The following is a 17,520-nucleotide window of genomic DNA, read 5'->3' as shown; positions in this document are numbered from 1 at the left end:
TCTTGGCAGAGGGCCGAGGATCGCGCTCCCCTTGCCCGTTGATATAGAACATCGAGGCTGTGTTGTCCTTCAAGACTCCGACCACGCTGCCCGACAGGTGAGGTAGGAAGACCGCATACACCCTGCAGACAACCCTGAGCTCTTTGATGTTTACGGTGTAGCGTCATTTCCTCTGGGGACCATGGGGACCACATACCCTGGGTATGGAAATTGCCGAGGTGCACCTGCCAGCCAAGGTCCAAGACATTCGAAACCAACTCGACTGAGTGAGGAGTGCCATCGCAGGGTACTCCTTCCAGGACTTTCACAGGGTTGGTCCACCATCGCAGCGAGGTAAGTATAGTCATGGGAATAGTAACAATCTTTTCCAGGTGGTCCCTGGACTGGGAATAGATGGCACCAGCCATTGCTGCAAGGGTCACATCCGGAGCCTGGCGCAACACATATGTGCACGCTGCTATGTGACCTAGGAGGCGCAGGCAAACTCTGGCCATGGTCAAGGGAAATGCCGAGACTTCTGTGATGAGGTCTACCAATGCCTTGAATCTCTCCAGTGGCAGGAATGCCCTGGCGCAGGTCGAGTCAAACACTGCTCCGATGAACTCTATCCCCTGGTTAAGGTAAAACTACCTTAGATAAAAAAGTTTGAATTTGTCCTTAAGGATATCTTGTCTCTGAAGACTTGAGTATAAGGAGGTTACGGCATTAAGGCTTATACTTCGCTGACTCTTTTTGCACGTTATAGCCAACAGAAAGGGTGTCTTCTGGCAGAGGAGAGACGAGCAAGTTGCTCTTGGCTCAAATGAAGGACCCTTACGTGGGAAAGTCCCAATGATGGGGGAAAAGCAAAGACTTCCTCTGATGTGACAAGTCTCTGAACCTCCCTGGAGCATGAGAGGTCCAATTCACTCATCACGAAGGGGTCGGAGGAGAGAGACTTCGTATTTCTACCATCATTGGCAGCAACTCCGATCACACTGGAACTGACTGATCCTGAAATTTCAACTTTGATTGTACCGATGAAAAGGCTGTTACCAGAACAAGGTCTGATACTGAAGCAGCCTCACTTTATGGGCTTTAGAGTCCTGGCTCTGAGACTTAGTATGTCCTAAGAGGTTGACAGAGTAGGTTTGCTTGAGTTATGTGGAGTTGTGTCAGACAATTTCGTAGCCAACTACGAAGAGGAACTGCTCTTATATTTGTGCGATTGTTTTCTGCCTTCCTGATGAGAGACTGATGGGGTCTGTGGTTACAGGCTCCCCTGTAGCAGAGTTGGACATCATGGCAGATATGCATTCCATGACGTACAGGAAGGGTGCCCTGGCCAAGGTCCGACTGTGGCTTCTTGGCCTTTTCTATGAGGTATTTTCTAAGCCTACGTTCCCATGACTAATGGATACAGCCAGAGAAGGAGCAGCAAATATTGCACTTAGCTGTGACGTGTGCTTCCCCAGGACAGTACAAGCAGTGCAGATAGTCACTGCTGACCAAAAGGAATGGGGGCAGGAGACAACTCTTGAAGCCCAGAGTTCTGGGCACAGTCCAATACCCATAAGAGGGTATGGGAGGGAGAGGGGAGGGTTGCCCCAGAGATGAGGAATCAAACTACAAAAACTTTTCTATAGTTTTTATATCTTCTACGAGTAACTACATAGAAAAAGCACTAATGCAATGTTTAATACGTACAGCATGAAAAATTGAAGGAGAGCTCAGGACACTGGAGGTTCTGACACAAGCAATATGGCAGTATGAAGGAACTGGAGAGGTTGTTAGCCAACCCCACCCTTCATCTCCTCAGCTGAAAGTATGAGGAAAGCAAGCGCACATGCACATGTCTTTCAAAGTTCTCTTACTCCAAGCGCATAGAGCACATGCCTACCCAACAGTGGAATACAGACAGGAGCCAGCTTTTAAAGAAGAACAGGCTTTTTTTTTTTTTCCAAATCTGATTTTTTTTTCAACTCTGATCTGTTGACAAGAAGCCTTGCATACATTGTTCTTATGTTTGTTGCAGTGGCATGCCTTTTGAGAATAATGTAACTAATCATATACAAATCAGAGACTTCAAAATGCTGCCAATCAGACAGTGCTTTGCTAAAAAAGCAATAGTGCATAGGTAGCTGGAGAAGTGAGTTATTTAAACATGAATGCATGTTTGTTTGGTTTTTTTTGGCTCAGGCCATTTTGCCACATGCTTATCATTTTAGCACCAACAAATCTAGAAGGGATGGGGTAAATGTGAAGTGTAAGAAAAATGAAAAAAAAAAAAAAAACAGAAGTTGACAGTAAAATAAACTGTCATTACCTTCCATATTATTACCAGAACTTTCACTGGTTAGTAAGCGTGCAGCTGAAATTACTAAACATTTTCAGTAAACTTACTGGCTCATTCAAATTCCTTCCTACCAAATTAACAAACAACAAGGACTCATCCATTAATGCACCCATCACTCTAAAGATGAAATTCAAACTTCTTGTCCATACTCTGAAGGACATAAAGGGGCAATGTTGCTCAATAAGTGCTCTGGTTTACTATGGTGTCCCCAGCACTTATTCAGTTTTGTCAATGCAACGAGTCATGACATTACCTTCATCTGCCACTCCCAGGCTACTTCCTATGTCAGGGATACCCTCCATATACCTAATTCTAAAGCCACCAGACTCACTTCATTCAAGTATTTCGTAGAAACTCACTTCAGGCATAGAATCTACAATAAACGAACTAACACAAAAAACTTCTTTACAAAGAAAAATAAAATCAGTCACCCCATGAAGTTAATACAGCCATGTTCAATCTCACCCCGTTCTTCTTCTCATCTTCACCATCACATCTACATTTTAGACTGCAAGTCTCTCAGGGTATCTGTTCTGCAAAAGCCTGTAAAATGCATCGCTGGATGCAATCCTAATAAATTATAACTTATCAATCACCCTGAAATAAAGCAACTGAGGGTCCTATGGCACCTTTAACACTAACAGAAGTATTGGGAGCATAAGCTTTCGTGGGTAAGAACCTCACTTCTTCAGATGCTCCCAATACTTCTCTTAGTCTTAAAGGTGCCACAGGACCCTCTGTTGCTTTTCACAGATTCAGACTAACACAGCTACCCCTCTGATACCTGAAATCAAGGTAATTCTTGCCATGTAACATAACAAAGGGATCAGATTCTGTTAATCTACTGTTCTTCTTAATACCACATCAAAATCTGAAACCATGCCACTAGCACCTAAGAAATAAAAAGAATCATCACAATCATTATTCTGATGGTAGGTTCATACATAGTTAACTAGGTACAGAAACAATTATATCTGTATCAGTATAGAATGTCATAGTGTATTCCTCAACAGTCAATGTTAGTGAAGATATACATATCTATTTTGGCATCTCCTTAAGAGCATACTTCAATATATCTGTGATAGAAATATGCCCTATCACTGAAAGTGAAAATTTCGGAGAATTTCTGCCAAGGGCAGTCCTAATGCTTTAGATGCCATCAAATCTATTGGTCTGTCTCCTCGGGGACAAGGGAAACAGCTCACACTTTAGACTCTCAGATGTCACGGGGACATGAAAATATTCATTTTCCTGTTCAGGAAAGTAGCAACACAACCACAGGCTCTGAAGGGGAAATCCTTGGTTGTAACATACTCAAAAAGCAAATGTAGAGAAAGAGAAGAAAACCAGGAGCAGGCTAAATGAAACTACTTTAGAGAGGGGGCTGCTCTCTGATTACCTGTGGGATAGCTGACCTTTCCACAGGCCTCAAAAAATTGGGTTAGGGACAGACTGAGGAAGAGCAGGACTTCATATGTAGGAAGGAGGGAACCTCGTGAAAAAAACATTACCAAGAACTGTTTCCCAGAAAGCCTGGGTCAATTATACTCATATGTTTAATTGCTGCAATATTTGTTCAATGTGGGCTTGTCTGTATCCTTGGTGCATCAATAAACCATGTATATTTGCAAGCTAAACACCATAACTTCTGGACTCTACATTGAGACTCACTAGTTTGACAATAGCTAATCTTCTTATGTTGTATGAACAGATATTCTTAAATATGACGGAACAAAAGTCTGAAAATACCAGGAAGCATTTTGGTGTTTTTCACAGAAATTTTTGTTCTAACTCACACATTACATACTGCTTTCAAAATGATGGGATAGAATATTACTTTAATAAAAATGAAGTGTGACTCTAAAATTTACCATTTTTCAGACTGCATATTTTTATGTGCTCTCACGTAAAATATGGAAAGTCAAAGTGTTTGATATATATCAGGGGTCAGCAACCTACGGCACGCGAGCCGATTTTGAGTGGCACGCTGCCTGCTCAGTGAGAGGAGGAGAAGGGGCGGAGGGGCCGGAAAGCGCCACGCTGGGGGAAGAAGCTAAGCTTGGCTACCGCAGGACCAAGCTTCTGCCTCCTGCCCCGGCGGGGGGGTCCCGGCCCCCCGCCCCACTCAGCATCCCCCCCGCCCACCGCTCTCCCCTGCGGGGGCAGGAGGCAGAAGCTTGGTCCTGCAGCAGCCAAGCTTCCCTCCTCCCCCGCTTCTTCCCACAGCTTGGTGCATTCCAGCCCCTCCTCCTTCTCCTCCCCCTCCCCTTCCCTCTCCCTGCTGGCAATAGCCCTTGGGACGGGGAGCGGAGCAGAGCCAAGTGGCAGCGTGCTCGCTGCTACGTAGAAGAGGCAGAGAGAGGCCTGGGGGAAGGGGGTGGAACAGGGCATATCCCTCCCAGCCCCCTGCCGTGAGCCGCTCAGGGCAGGGGGCTGGGAGCATCCCCACGAGCCGAGCACCCCAGTCTTCTACTCTACACCCCACACACACCCCCAGCCCTCTATCCTGAACTCCCCCCACACCCAGCCTTCTGCCCTGCACCTCCACACACACTCCAGCCCTCTGCCCTGCACCTCCACACACACCCAGCTCTCTGCCCTGTACCCCCACACACCCCCAGCTCTCTGCCCTGTACCCCCACACACCCCCAGCTCTCTGCCCTTACCCCTGAATTCCCCCAAATCCCCGGCCTTCTGCCCTGAACACTCCGCACTGCCTCTGCCCTGACCTCTGAACCCCCCCCACACACACACCCAACTTTCTGCCATGCACCCTCTGCCCTGACCCCTGAACCCCTCCCCCCCCCCAGGTCTGGGATCCCAGCTGCCAGCCCCTTGCCAGCCGGCGCCCCGGCCACAGACCCTGCTCAGCCTGCTGCAGGTACAGGTGAACAGAACCCCAGGCTGGAAGCGGGCTGAGCAGGCTGGTGGCCTAAAATCAGCATTTTAATTTAATTTTAAATGACGCTTCTTAAACATTTTGAAAACCTTGTTTACTTTACATACAACAATAGTTTAGTTATATAATATAGACTTAGAGAGAGACACCTTCTAAAAAACGTTAACATGTATTACCGGCACGCGAAACCTTAAATTAAAGTGAATAAATGAGGACTCGGCACACCACTTCTGAACTTTGCCTACCTCTGAGATATAGAATATTCTTTAAAATTAGTAGGCTGGGATTACAAATGATATGTTTGATTAGAAAATACAGCTTTAAAAGTAGTAAATCAAGTCAACAAATTACTTACCTTTCTTTTGACAACAAAATGTAAGCTCCAGTTTGCAAAGCAAATCAGCATTCTCATACTTGTCTTCATCTGCTATTACCCAGAAACAGTTTTCAGTCATTTCATGTGGCCTAATCTGCAAATCAAAGAGATATCAAAGCTTCCTTGTAAATATGTAGCATAACCCTCCTTAAAATTCTACTTTGCTGTAAGGTATACACAAGACGTAACAACCGTGAAGCAACTGGTTGCTGAGACCACTGTCGACCATGCTGAACAACACGGTCTCATTGTTTTCTTGTACTCCCATCTATCTGTATCCATCTGTTCTTCTGTTGTCCCTTGTTTTGTACTTAAATTGTAACCTCTTTGAGACAGGAATTGTCTTTTTGTTGCATTTGTACAACGCCTAGCATAATGAAGTTCTGGTCCACAACTAGAACTCCTAAGTGGTACGATAATACAAAATAATAACTGGACACTTGAAAGGCTGCATGTTCATAGAGTATTCAGAGTATTTCAATCACTGTTTTCACAATTACAAACATTTCTAATTTTGAAAATACGGTAAAATATATTAATGTACTAAAAATATTGTTTAAAATAAATTAGATTCTAGTGTTTAGAAGATGTCAATACAAACAACAAGATCTTTAACACAAACTGAGTTTTAAACAACTTTTGTTTAGAATTGTTAGAATAATTCTGACTTATGTTGAAGCGCTCATGACAAATGTCTAGAGACAAAAAGATTTTAATATAAAATATTTTATCAGTACTACCTTATTAGTTAAGGGTCTAAATGTGCCCTGAATAGAAATATAGCAAATTTGACAGTGTAGATTTAAGACATTATCAGTTTTAAGGGAGACCTTCTCTGAACGCAACTGATTCAAACACAATTATAATACAGTATTTTTTTAGCTATATTTTTCCAATGGATAACTCTTTACACTGAGTTTTTTGGTCCAAACATTTGTATTAATATAAAGAATAATAAATGTTTTTTTTTTAAATTGATTATTTTTAAAGACAAGTGAAAAGATGGAAATACTGATAGAAGCAGAAATCCCTAGAGGGAGGAAAGAGGAAAGAGTGGGGAGGAAAGAAAAAGTAAAGCCATAATAGGAGATTGATACACATTATATTTTCATTGAACTGACATTCATTCTACACAGCTTACCCATCTGACAATGCCAAATTACTGTAATTTCTACATTAAATTTGGCACCAGAAATTTTCCACATTTAAGTTTTACCTTTGACCAATTGAGCCTTTTCATGGTGATCTCAGGTTTGAATTCTTTTTTAGGCTTCAATCCAAAGGGCAATGTACGTGGAGGCGGAGACCACTGTACTCCAGGAAAGCCTGGCGGCGGCGGAGGTGGTGGTGCACCAAAAGATGGAGGCATTCCTGAGCCATTCATAAAGGGCAGTGGCGGAGGTGGTGGCGGAGGCGGCACTGCTCCATTAAAAGGTGCTGGTGGGGGAGGTGGTAGTAACTGTTCAGGTGCTGAAGCAGCTGATGGAGGAATAGATGTGCCTCCTTGTATTGATGGTAAAAAATGAACATCTGATCCATGTGGTATGGAGCCATACTGGGGAGAAAACAAAAAATTTTATTCAGACTCATTTTCTTAAACTGAGTGCCATAAGGTTCATATTTACAGAATAAATGAAAAAGTAATACTTTCAGTGACAGACTCCTTCTCCATGAAACAATGAAATATGAATTTTATTGAAACTGACATGGTCTCTTTACATCCACATCTTTCATAATAAGAGTTCTTTGTCTTGCAAATATAATTTAGACTCCGAAGCAGACACAAAAACATACTTAGAGATACTGTATTCAACACCTTGTTTCATGGGACATGATAGAATTGCTAAGACAGACACGGTGGGTAAAGTAATTTCTGCTGGTGAGAGGCAAGCTTTTATGCTTACACAGAGCTCTTTTTCAGAATATTTCTAAGAGTAATTTTTCTTGCTCCTGAATGGATTTTTATCTAAGACAGCCAGAGTTTGGAGCAAACCAAAAACAAGATGGTCAGATCCTCAAGCTGCTATTACAGCTGAAAAAGAACTATTCCAACAATCAAGGATCCAGAACCAGTGGCATCACTTGGGACTAACTCGGTCGAGTGATTATTATAAACTACCTGAACAAAATAACTTGGGGAAAAAAATCTGTTTCCTAGATAAAAGCCATTCACATTGTGAAGGGTTGGGTCACAGAGCTCCCCTTGTGACTGTCACCGGATGTGCTGAGACTACCTCTGAACCTGTTTTCCCTGTCAGCTTGGGACTTCAGCACCCTGCCTTGTTGAGCCAGACACACTAGCCTGCTGCAAACACAGACCCAGACCTGAACCATATCCCCAAAGCTGCAGACTTAACTGAAAACAGCTTAAGAAGTGCTCCTGTCTCTAGCACCCAGATACCCAGTTCCCAATGGGATCCTAACCCCAAATAAATCTGTTTTACTCTGTATAAAGCTTATACAGGGTAAACTCATAAATTGTCTGCCCTCTATAACACTGATAGAGAGATATGCACAGCTGTTTGCTCCCTCAGGCATTAATTACTTACTCTGGGTCAATTAATAAGCAAAAGTGATTCAGGGGGAGGGATAGCTCACTGGTTTGAGCATTGGCCTGCTAAACCCAGGGTTGAGAGTTCAATCCTTGAGGGGGCCACTTAGGAATCTGGGGCAAAAAATCAGTACTTGGTCCTGCTAGTGAAGGCAGGGGGCTGGACTCAATGACCTTTCAAGGTCCCTTCCAGTTCTAGGAGATAGGATATCTCCATTAATTTAAATTTTAAATTTAATTTATTTTATTAAGTATAACAAGTAGGATTTAAGTCAGGGGTAGGCAACCTGTGGCACGCGAGCTGATTTTCAGTGGCACTCACGCTGCCTGGGTCCTGGCCACCTGTCCGGGGAGCTCTGCATTTTAAATTTAATTTTTAATGAAGCTTCTTAAACATTTTTAAAACCTTATTTACTTTACATACAACAATAGTTTAGTTATATATTATAGACTTATAGAAAGAGACCTTCTAAAAATGTTAAAATGTATTACTGGCACGCAAAACCTTAAATTAGAGTGAATAAATGAAGACTCGGCACACCACTTCTGAAAGATGGCCAACCCCTGATTTAAGTGGTTCCAAGTAATAACAGACAGAACAAAGTAAGTTACCAAGCAAAATAAAATAAAACACTCAAGTCTAAGCCTAATACAGTAGGAAACTGAAGACAGATAAAATCTCACCCACAGAGATGTTCCAATAAGCTTCTTTCACTGCTTTCTAGTCTGGGCAATTCTTTCCCCTGGTACAGTCCTTGTTCCAGCTCAGGTGGTAGCTAGGCGATTTCTCATGACTGGAACCCCCTTTGTTCTGTTCCACCCCCTTATATAGCTTTGACACACGGCAGGTATCTTGTCTCTCTGGGTCCCCACCCATCCTTCTAAATGGAAAAGCCCCAGGTTTTAGATGGATTCCAATACCAGGTGACATGGTCACATGTACTGTGAGACGCCAAGCCTTCATTCTTCCTGGCCTGACTCACAGGAAGGCTTGCAAGTAAACAGAGCCATTTACAACCAATTGTCCAAGTTGATGGGAGCCATCAAGATTCCAAACCACCATCAATTGCCCACACTTAGCATAATTACAATAGGACCTCAGAATTATATTTCATATTTCTAGTTTCAGATACAAGAATGATACATTTATACAAATAGGATGACCACACTCAGTAGATAAGCTTTGTAATGATACTTTACAAAAGACCTTTTGTATGAAGCATATTCCAGTTACATTATATCCACACTCATTAGCATATTTTCATAAAATCATATGGAGACCAATGTCACACACATTCTTAGAACAAAGTTTTGATTCTGCAAATGAAATGGTAAGTTTCTAGCTTTAACAGTTGTGAAGACAACATCACTTTGTATTTGGAAGGTTAAATCAATACTGTGATGTCCTAAGCGTGCATGATCTGTAGCAGAGTGAAAATTGATCAGAGAATATTTGGTGAGGGTGGGCTTCAAATTTATTAGGCACATACCAACCAGCAGCTGTTATGAAAGAAGAAGCCCCAGAACAGGATCCATAAAGTAAAAGTGAAACAGACATGGAAGACAACTCACGAAAAACTACACTTGGATCTGCTATTGAAAATTTTAAAAAAGTGATGGCAGGAATAGAAAGGTGGTGTACCAAAAGCAACGTATACGGTGCCTGTTCAAGTAGTATTTGGCAATTATGAGTTTTACTGTTATTTGTAACATAAGTTATTCAATTAATACACCTCTACCCCGATATAATGCGACCCAATATAACACAAATTTAGATACAACGTGGTAAAGCAGTGTTCCGGTGGGAATGGGGGGGGGGCGCGCTGCACACTCCGGTGGATCAAAGCAAGTTCGATATAACGCGGTTTCACCTATAACGCGGTAAGATTTTTTGGCTCCCAAGGACAGTGTTATATGAGGGTAGAGATGTACTTTTTAATTGTGAAACAGCTCTCTATGTCCAGGGCACCTAGAGCATATGGAGACATGCCTTTTTTAACATTTGTATACATCTAAAATAAAACACTACATTTTCTGCTGTTTTGACAAATTAGTTGTAAGTTGTTTTAAACATATTTAATAAGAGTTGATTGACAATATTATAAAGATCACAAATATACTTTTAGCTACTGGTTCTTATTTATATGACTGACCAGAAAAATGGAGAGTTCCTGCAATGCTCTATTTGTTGTTTGTTTCTTTTATAAATGTCTAAAGAACAAGATGAAAGTGATAATGAAATGGGTGAAAGTGATCACGAAATTATAGAGCAAGCGAAAAAGAAAGGAAAGTGTAGATCCTCTACTTATTAGGGAAGTGTAACTAATAACTAATAACATCAAGATGGCTGAGGTATTTCATGTCTAGTTTGCTTCAGTCTTCTGTAAAACGGTGATCAGATATGCCACACAATTAATATTAACAACAAAGAGCAAGAAACATAGGGAAATAATAGGTTAAAGAATATTTAGAGAAGTTAAACATATACAAGTCAACAGACCCTAATGAAATTCATCCTAGGATACTTAAGGAACAAGCTGAAGCAATCTCAGAACCGATAGCGATTATCTTTTGGAACTCATGAAGCATATGTGCAGCCTCAAAGGACTGGAGAAGGACAAACATAGCACCTATCATTAAAAAGGGGAACAAAGAGGAACCAGGAAATTATATAACAGCCAGTCTAACTTCTGGAAAGCTATGGGGGGCCGGGAGGAATCAATTTTTAAGCACCAACAGGATAATAGGATTATGAGGAACAGCCAATATGGATTTGTCAAAAAAAAAAATCATGCCAAACCAAACTAATTTCCTACTTTGACAGGGTTACTGGCCTAGTGGAGGGGCGGGGTAGGGGAGGAGAGAAAAGAAAAAATGGTTACTTGCCCTGTACAGTAACTGTGGTTCTTCAATACGTGTGTCCCCCTATGGGTGCTCCACTTTAAATGCACTAGCAACCCCTGCACTTTTTATCAGATTTCTCTCATAACAGTGTCCATTTGGCCAACACATGCATGTTAGTCAGTCTCATGCCCTGTGCCATTGTTATATAACACTGTGCAGGGGAACCGCCCTCAGGTCCTTCTCTGTGGTGAAGCTCTATGACAGAGAACTCTGAAGCAGAGAGAAAGGAGGGTGGGTAGTGGAGCACCCATAGAGACACACATCTCAAAGAATCACATAGTGAGTAGCCATTTCTTCTTCGAGTAGCGTCGCTACAGGTGCTTCACTCTGGGTTCCTACCAAGTAGGGCGCTTTGGAGCTGGAATGAGCTAATTCCCAAAAGTCACCAGCAGGAGGCGCCGCAGGGGTGAGTCCGCTCCTCTACAGCCCCTATTTCTCCAGCCCGTCACGCCAACATGATGGCTATCAGGAATGCTGTCTTCAGTGACAAATGGAACAGTGAGCAGATAGCCAGAGGTTCAAAGCATGCTCTTGTGAGGCATTTAAGGACCAGATTGAGGTCCTATATGGGAGTAGGACATTGGACCGGCAGATAGAGATTTCCCAGCCCTCTGAGGAATCTCACTGTAGTCAAGTGAGCAAAGACAAAATAACCCTCTATTGGTGGGTGGAAGCCATGCTGGCTGCCAGTTGGACCTCTATGGAGCACATCAATAGACCTGAGGTTTTGAGAGTTAGGGCATATTTCAATATACCCAGAAGTGATGCAGTCACTGGAGGAATCTGTCTGTGGTCACACCAGTTTACAAACTGAGAATACATGTAGCGAGTAGATTGTTTCTTGCTGTGTAATAATAGCCTGCTCAGAAGAAGTAAAAAGGGTATGTCTCATCCCTAGAGCCATGGACAAACTGTGCTTTGAAACGAAGTACTGTGAGATTGGGATGAAGAATATGCCTGGTCTCCTGGGAGACAAGATGAGACGCAGAGTGAAGAGTAATCTGACAGCAAACAGCCAGTTGCATCAGGTAAGGAAACGACATTTGTCTAGGCCAGGTCAGAGCTATTATGAGGACTCTGGCTTTCTTTATTTTGAGCATAACTTTGGCTATTAAGAGCATTGAGAAAAATGCGTAGAGTAGGAAAAAGCTTCCCCTAGGGATTGGTGACCCTATTCTCCCCTCAAGCAGAAGTGAGTGCATTTCTTGCTTGACTCTGTGGCAAACAAGTCTGTGGAGTGCCCACTGATGGAATATGTAAATATTCTGGGGTCTATTTCCCTCTTATGGTCTTGGAAGAATTATCTGCTGAGTGCATACATGGTCACATTCTGAGAAACTGGGAGATAGGCTTAATGTGATGATGATCTGGGTGCATATGCACTAATGCCAAAGCTTGACAGCCTTGGTGCAGAGAGAGAGAGAGAGGGGGAATCTCATTCCACCTTGGGAATTGATGTAAAACTTGCATGATATATTGTCTGCCATGATCTTTATGTGTTTGCCCCGATTAGTGATAGGAACCAGAGAGCGGTGTATCTGACCACTTTGAGCTCCAAGATGTTTATGTGTAGCATTGCCTCTTGTGACATCCACTTCCACTGTATAGGCACTCCCCATCCTAGCAAAGAGGCATCCGTGCTTATGACGACATTTGGGGAAGGACATGCAAAGGGGATTCCTGTGCACATGCTGTGATGGTCTTTCCATCAGTCGAGGGATTGTTTTATGGAGGTACATATGGAAAGAAGCATATTTATACCATGTCTGGTTGGTGAACTGACAGTTCTGAGTCACCTTGAAGGCGGCACACTCAAAGCCAGACATGGTATGTAACAAATTTCCAGGAAGTGACCTCTCAACAACCAGTTATTCAGGTAAGGGAATATTAAGACACCTTTCCTGCAGAGCTGTACTGCTACTACGGACATGACCTTCAAAAAGACCCTCAGGGAAGATGACAGGCCGAAGGGAAGCACTCAGTATTGAAAGCGGTCCTGGCCACAATGAAAGATAGGAATCGTTTATGGGAAGGTTGATAGTGCTGTGGAAATGCATATCTTGAAGGTCAAGGGCTGAGAACCAATCCTCTTGCTCTAGTGATGGAATGATCATGGCAAGTGTCACCATTTCGAATTTCTGTGCCTTCACATAGATGTTGAGTATTCTTAGATGTTGAGATCTCCAACCTCCACTCCTTTTTGATAACAGGAAGTACCTTGAATGAAACTGCTTCCCTCTGTGCTGCATGGAGACTGGTTCTATAGCTCCCAAATGTAGAGACTGTCTATTTCTTGAAGAAGCACTCTCTCAAGGGGGGTCCCCCAAGAGGAACAAGAAAGGATAGGTTCATTGATGGAAATGAAGTGGATGGTGTAACTTGTAGGGATCATCTCCAAAACCCACTTGTCCGTAGTGATCAACTCCCAGACTCACCTGAAGTAGTGAAGGCAGTCGCCAAAGGGAGGAAGGCTAGTGGAATCAGCACAGCTGAGGAGGATGGGAATGGAAATTCAGACCCTCGACCAACCCTTCAAAATTGATGCTTGGAGGTGGATGGCTATGAGGCGGGAGGCTGAGAAGAGGACCGCTTCCTTCTCTGAAATCTCTGCCACCTTTAGTATCGCTCATAGCGCCTCATGGAAGAAAGGAATTAGATGGAGCAGGATCTCTGGGCAGTGAGACTTGTTGAGTTCCCTCTTGTAGATGGGTGTATAAATTAGGGCTGTCAGTTAATCGCAATTAGATTTAAGGTCAGGTAGATTTTTAAGAGTCCTTTAATGTTCTCAGAGACTCGTCCATGGTAACTGCGAATAACTGAGACCCATCAAAACGAAGGTCCTCTACTATACTCTAGACCTCTTTTGGGAATCCAGAAAGTTGGAGCCAGGAGGCTCTTCTCATTATCACCGCTATAAGTAATCGAATGGGCAATGGTATCAGCAGCTTCTAGGAACACTTGTAGGGTTGTCCTGGCAACTATCTTTGCAATAATTGCCTGGAACTGATCCCTGTGTTCTGTCAGTAGATGGTCCGTGAAAGAGGTCAGTTTGATGTAATTCACGAAGTTGCACTTTGCCATCAATGCTCGATAATTGGCAATAATAAACTGCAGGGAGGCCAAGGAATAAGACTTTCTCCCCAGTAGATCCAGTTGCCTGAGGTCTTTGTCATGAGGCGTGATTTTAACATGGCGTTGCCTATCATATTCATTCACTGTGTCAACTACCAAAGAGTTAGGTGAGGGATGAGAAAATAAAAATTCTAAGTCCTTTGCTGGGACGCAATACTTCTTATCCTTTCTTTTTCATGTAGGCAGAATAGAAGCTACATGGGCCAGATGATCCTGGCTGGTTCCAGAGAGCCTTATTAAGAGGCCAAGCAAGTTGATGGGAAAATGTTGAACACGTTATGATAAGATTCTGTCAACTCCTCAAGAGGAATCTGTAGAAAGTCTACAACTTTCTGGACCAGGTCCTGGAAATATGCATAACTGGTTGGAAAATTGCTCCCAAAGAGTAGTTATCAGTGGGTCACAGTCAAGCTGGAAGGGCATATCAAGTGGGGTCCCACAGGGATCAGTTCTGGGTCCAGTTCTGTTTAATATCTTCATCAATGATTTAGATAAAGGCATAGAGAGAGTACACTTATACATTTGCGGATGATATGAAGCTGGAAAGGGTTGAAAGTGCTTTGGAAGATAGGATTAAAATTCAAAAGGATCTGAAAAACTGAATAAATGGTCTGAAGTACACAGGATGAAATTCAACAAGGACAAATGCAAAGTACTCCACTTAGGAAGGAATCAGTTGCAAACATACAAAATGGGAAATGATTGCCTAGGAAGGAGTACTGAAGAAAGGTATCTGGGGGGTCTTGTGGATCAGAAGCTAAATATGACTGAAGAGTGTAACATAGTTGCAAAAAAAAAAGAAAAAAGCTAACAGCATTCTGGGATGTATTAGCATGAGTGCTATAAGCAAGACACTAAGAAATTCTTCCACTCTACTCAACTGGAGTAGTGTGTCCAGTTCTAGAAGTCACATTTCAGGAAAGATGTGGACAAACTGACGAAAGTCCAGAGAAGAGCAACAATAACGATTAAAGGTCTAGAAAACATGACCTATGACGGAAGATTGAAAAAAATTATTTTGTTTTGTTTACTCTGTGGGGAAAACTGAGAGGGGACATGAGAACAATTTTCAAGTACATAAAATGTTGTTCAAGGACGAGGAGGGAGGTAAACTGTTCTGAGGATAGGACAAGAAGCAAATTAAATTGCAGAAAGGGCAGTTGAGGCTGGACATGAGGAAAAACTTCCTAACTATCAGGATGGTTAAGCACTGGAATAGATTGCCTAGGGAGGATGTGGAGATTTTTAAGAGCAGGTTAGACAAACACCTACCACAGATGGTCTAGATAATAATCCTGCCATGAATGCAGAAAACTGGACTAGATGTCCTCTTGAGGTCCCTTCTAGTCCTAAGATTTTATGATTCTGTGTTTAAAATCATCCACCAGAGATAGAGGAAGAGGGATGACTGCTTCTTCCAGAAATTAAGAGAAGAGATTGTTTCTAGGAGATATCCTTTCAACAGCTCTAGCCTCGTGTTCCAGAAGGGATTCCTCTGGAGGATCAGGCCTCATTGAGGGAGTAGGTGATTCTGGTTCCTTTTCTCTATGGTGAGAGAGAATAAACACTCTGGAAAACTGTTGGTGATAAGCCACACAGGGATCCCAATACGGCCAAGGAGGAAGTGCATAAGGCATAGGAGACAGCACCCAAGGTTGCTCATATCAGCAAGACATTGGTGGTAAATGTGGACTGTGCAGAGTTGCAGCTTCAGCAGAGGCTTCTGGAAAGGGGCCTCTGTAGCAGTGAGGAGAAGAGCCCTGAACTGACATTTTAGACCAAGGAAAGTCTTCATCAGAATCCTCTTCCTCAAGTTTATTCAGGAATGGTGGAGCACCTGAAGAGATCTGAGGGGAAATAGTTGGTACCAGGCAAAGTTCAGGCAATCTGGATGTTCTCTGTACTGACAGCACATCGGAGCCGAGGAGCAGCGAGTTGGGTATCTCAGATACAGCCACGTTCCAAGAAAGTCACAAATCCTGCAGTACCGAGAGGGTTATTAGTACCAAGACTGAAGTCTGCACCAAGGTAATTGTGGTGGAGGATGCTGATGGTACCATAGGCTTTGGGCGCTCGGAGGAAAGTGCAGTTGCTGGTGGTACCAAAGGTCTCATGCACTCCAAGGAAAGCACACTTGGAACCTGAGTGGGTTTCTTAGGTATCAAGGAAGAGCTCATCTTGCCACACCGGTCCACTAACATTACTAATGGTCTCTCCAGTCCCGTGGCTTTGCGGTCTAGCTGTGCTCTGGGTACCTGAGGAACCAGGAGCCTCGACAGTACCTGATTGAAGAGTCAGTGGCACTGGGATAGCAGAGGAGACCGCAGACCTTGGCTTTTTCAAGATAGGTGCTCTCTCTGGTGAGCAAGGGGCACGTTTTTTCAAGGAACTATGAGAGGAGATCTATCTCTCAGATGCCCTGGGTGTGAGGCTGTGATGTTGTTGAGGCAGTAGACCCTGCTCGGTGACCCTTGTTCTGGGTCAGAAGCTGGTTGTAGAGAGCTCTCCATCACAAGAAGGTGAAGATTGGGGATTGGTCCTGCTTTGAGCTGGGGGTTGGACTAGATGACCTCCTGAGGTCCCTTCCAACCCTGATATTCTACGATTCTATGAAGCTCTCTCTCTTTTTCTGGCTCTTGATTTTAGTGCCAGACAAAAGTTGCACTTCTCAGCTGTGTGATTCCCCAAGGCAACAAATATATTGGGAGTGCCCGTTGTTGACCGGGATCACCTCCCAGCAGGACAGACAACACTTGAAGCCAGGAGAACCAGGCATAACCTCTCAGTAAAGAGAGCTAGTAACTATCTAATACAGTGATACTCAGACTGAGGCTCGGAATCTGCAAGTGCCTCTTTAATGTCTCCCCTGTGGCTCTTTGCAGCACATATTAAAACACTGTGTGGTTTTATTCTTAACCCGTCTAAGCTATTAACCAATAAGGATGCTTTTACTATGTTATTAACCGATTGTATAATACTTGATCAGTCATTTTGCTGTGAGTATATATATAAAAATAAATGAAACAATGAATTCACATTACTGTGGTGCCTTTGAGTAACGTTGATTGCTAATTTGGCTGCTGAACTACTGAGGTCCAAGTATTACTGATCTAATATCTACCTAAATACAATATAGAAAAAATAAAAATATTTGTTTATGAAAAGAAAGAAGCATTAACACTATAACTAGCTATCAGTAAGAAGAGAAAAATAGGTTGAGGAAATCTCAACAGGACAACTCCGTCCCAGGTCAACGCGGTTGAGAAGGAACGAAGGACTGTTTGCCCGCACAGTGCTAGATAACAGCACAAGACAGACATGAG

General features: G+C 43.0%; 1 protein-coding gene across 3 annotated transcripts in view; it reads right to left on the bottom strand.

Annotated features, from left to right (window-relative positions):
• The window catches only part of DIAPH3 (diaphanous related formin 3), a 502,952-nt gene that overhangs the window by 363,137 nt on the left and 122,295 nt on the right, over positions 1 to 17,520 (bottom strand). For all 3 annotated transcript variants that reach the window (XM_065581159.1, XM_065581157.1, XM_065581158.1), the window contains 2 exons: positions 6,827 to 7,165; positions 5,590 to 5,704 (listed from right to left, as the gene is read on the bottom strand). In XM_065581159.1, coding sequence (XP_065437231.1) covers positions 5,590 to 5,704; positions 6,827 to 7,165 — 454 coding nt within the window. The remainder of the gene's footprint in view (positions 1 to 5,589; positions 5,705 to 6,826; positions 7,166 to 17,520) is intronic.

The sequence above is a fragment of the Chrysemys picta genome, chromosome 1, assembly GCF_011386835.1.
Source record: "Chrysemys picta bellii isolate R12L10 chromosome 1, ASM1138683v2, whole genome shotgun sequence".
Lineage (NCBI taxonomy): Eukaryota > Metazoa > Chordata > Testudines > Emydidae > Chrysemys > Chrysemys picta.
The sequence above is the reverse complement of the archived record's forward strand: the minus strand, read 5'-3'. Positions and strand labels throughout refer to the sequence as shown.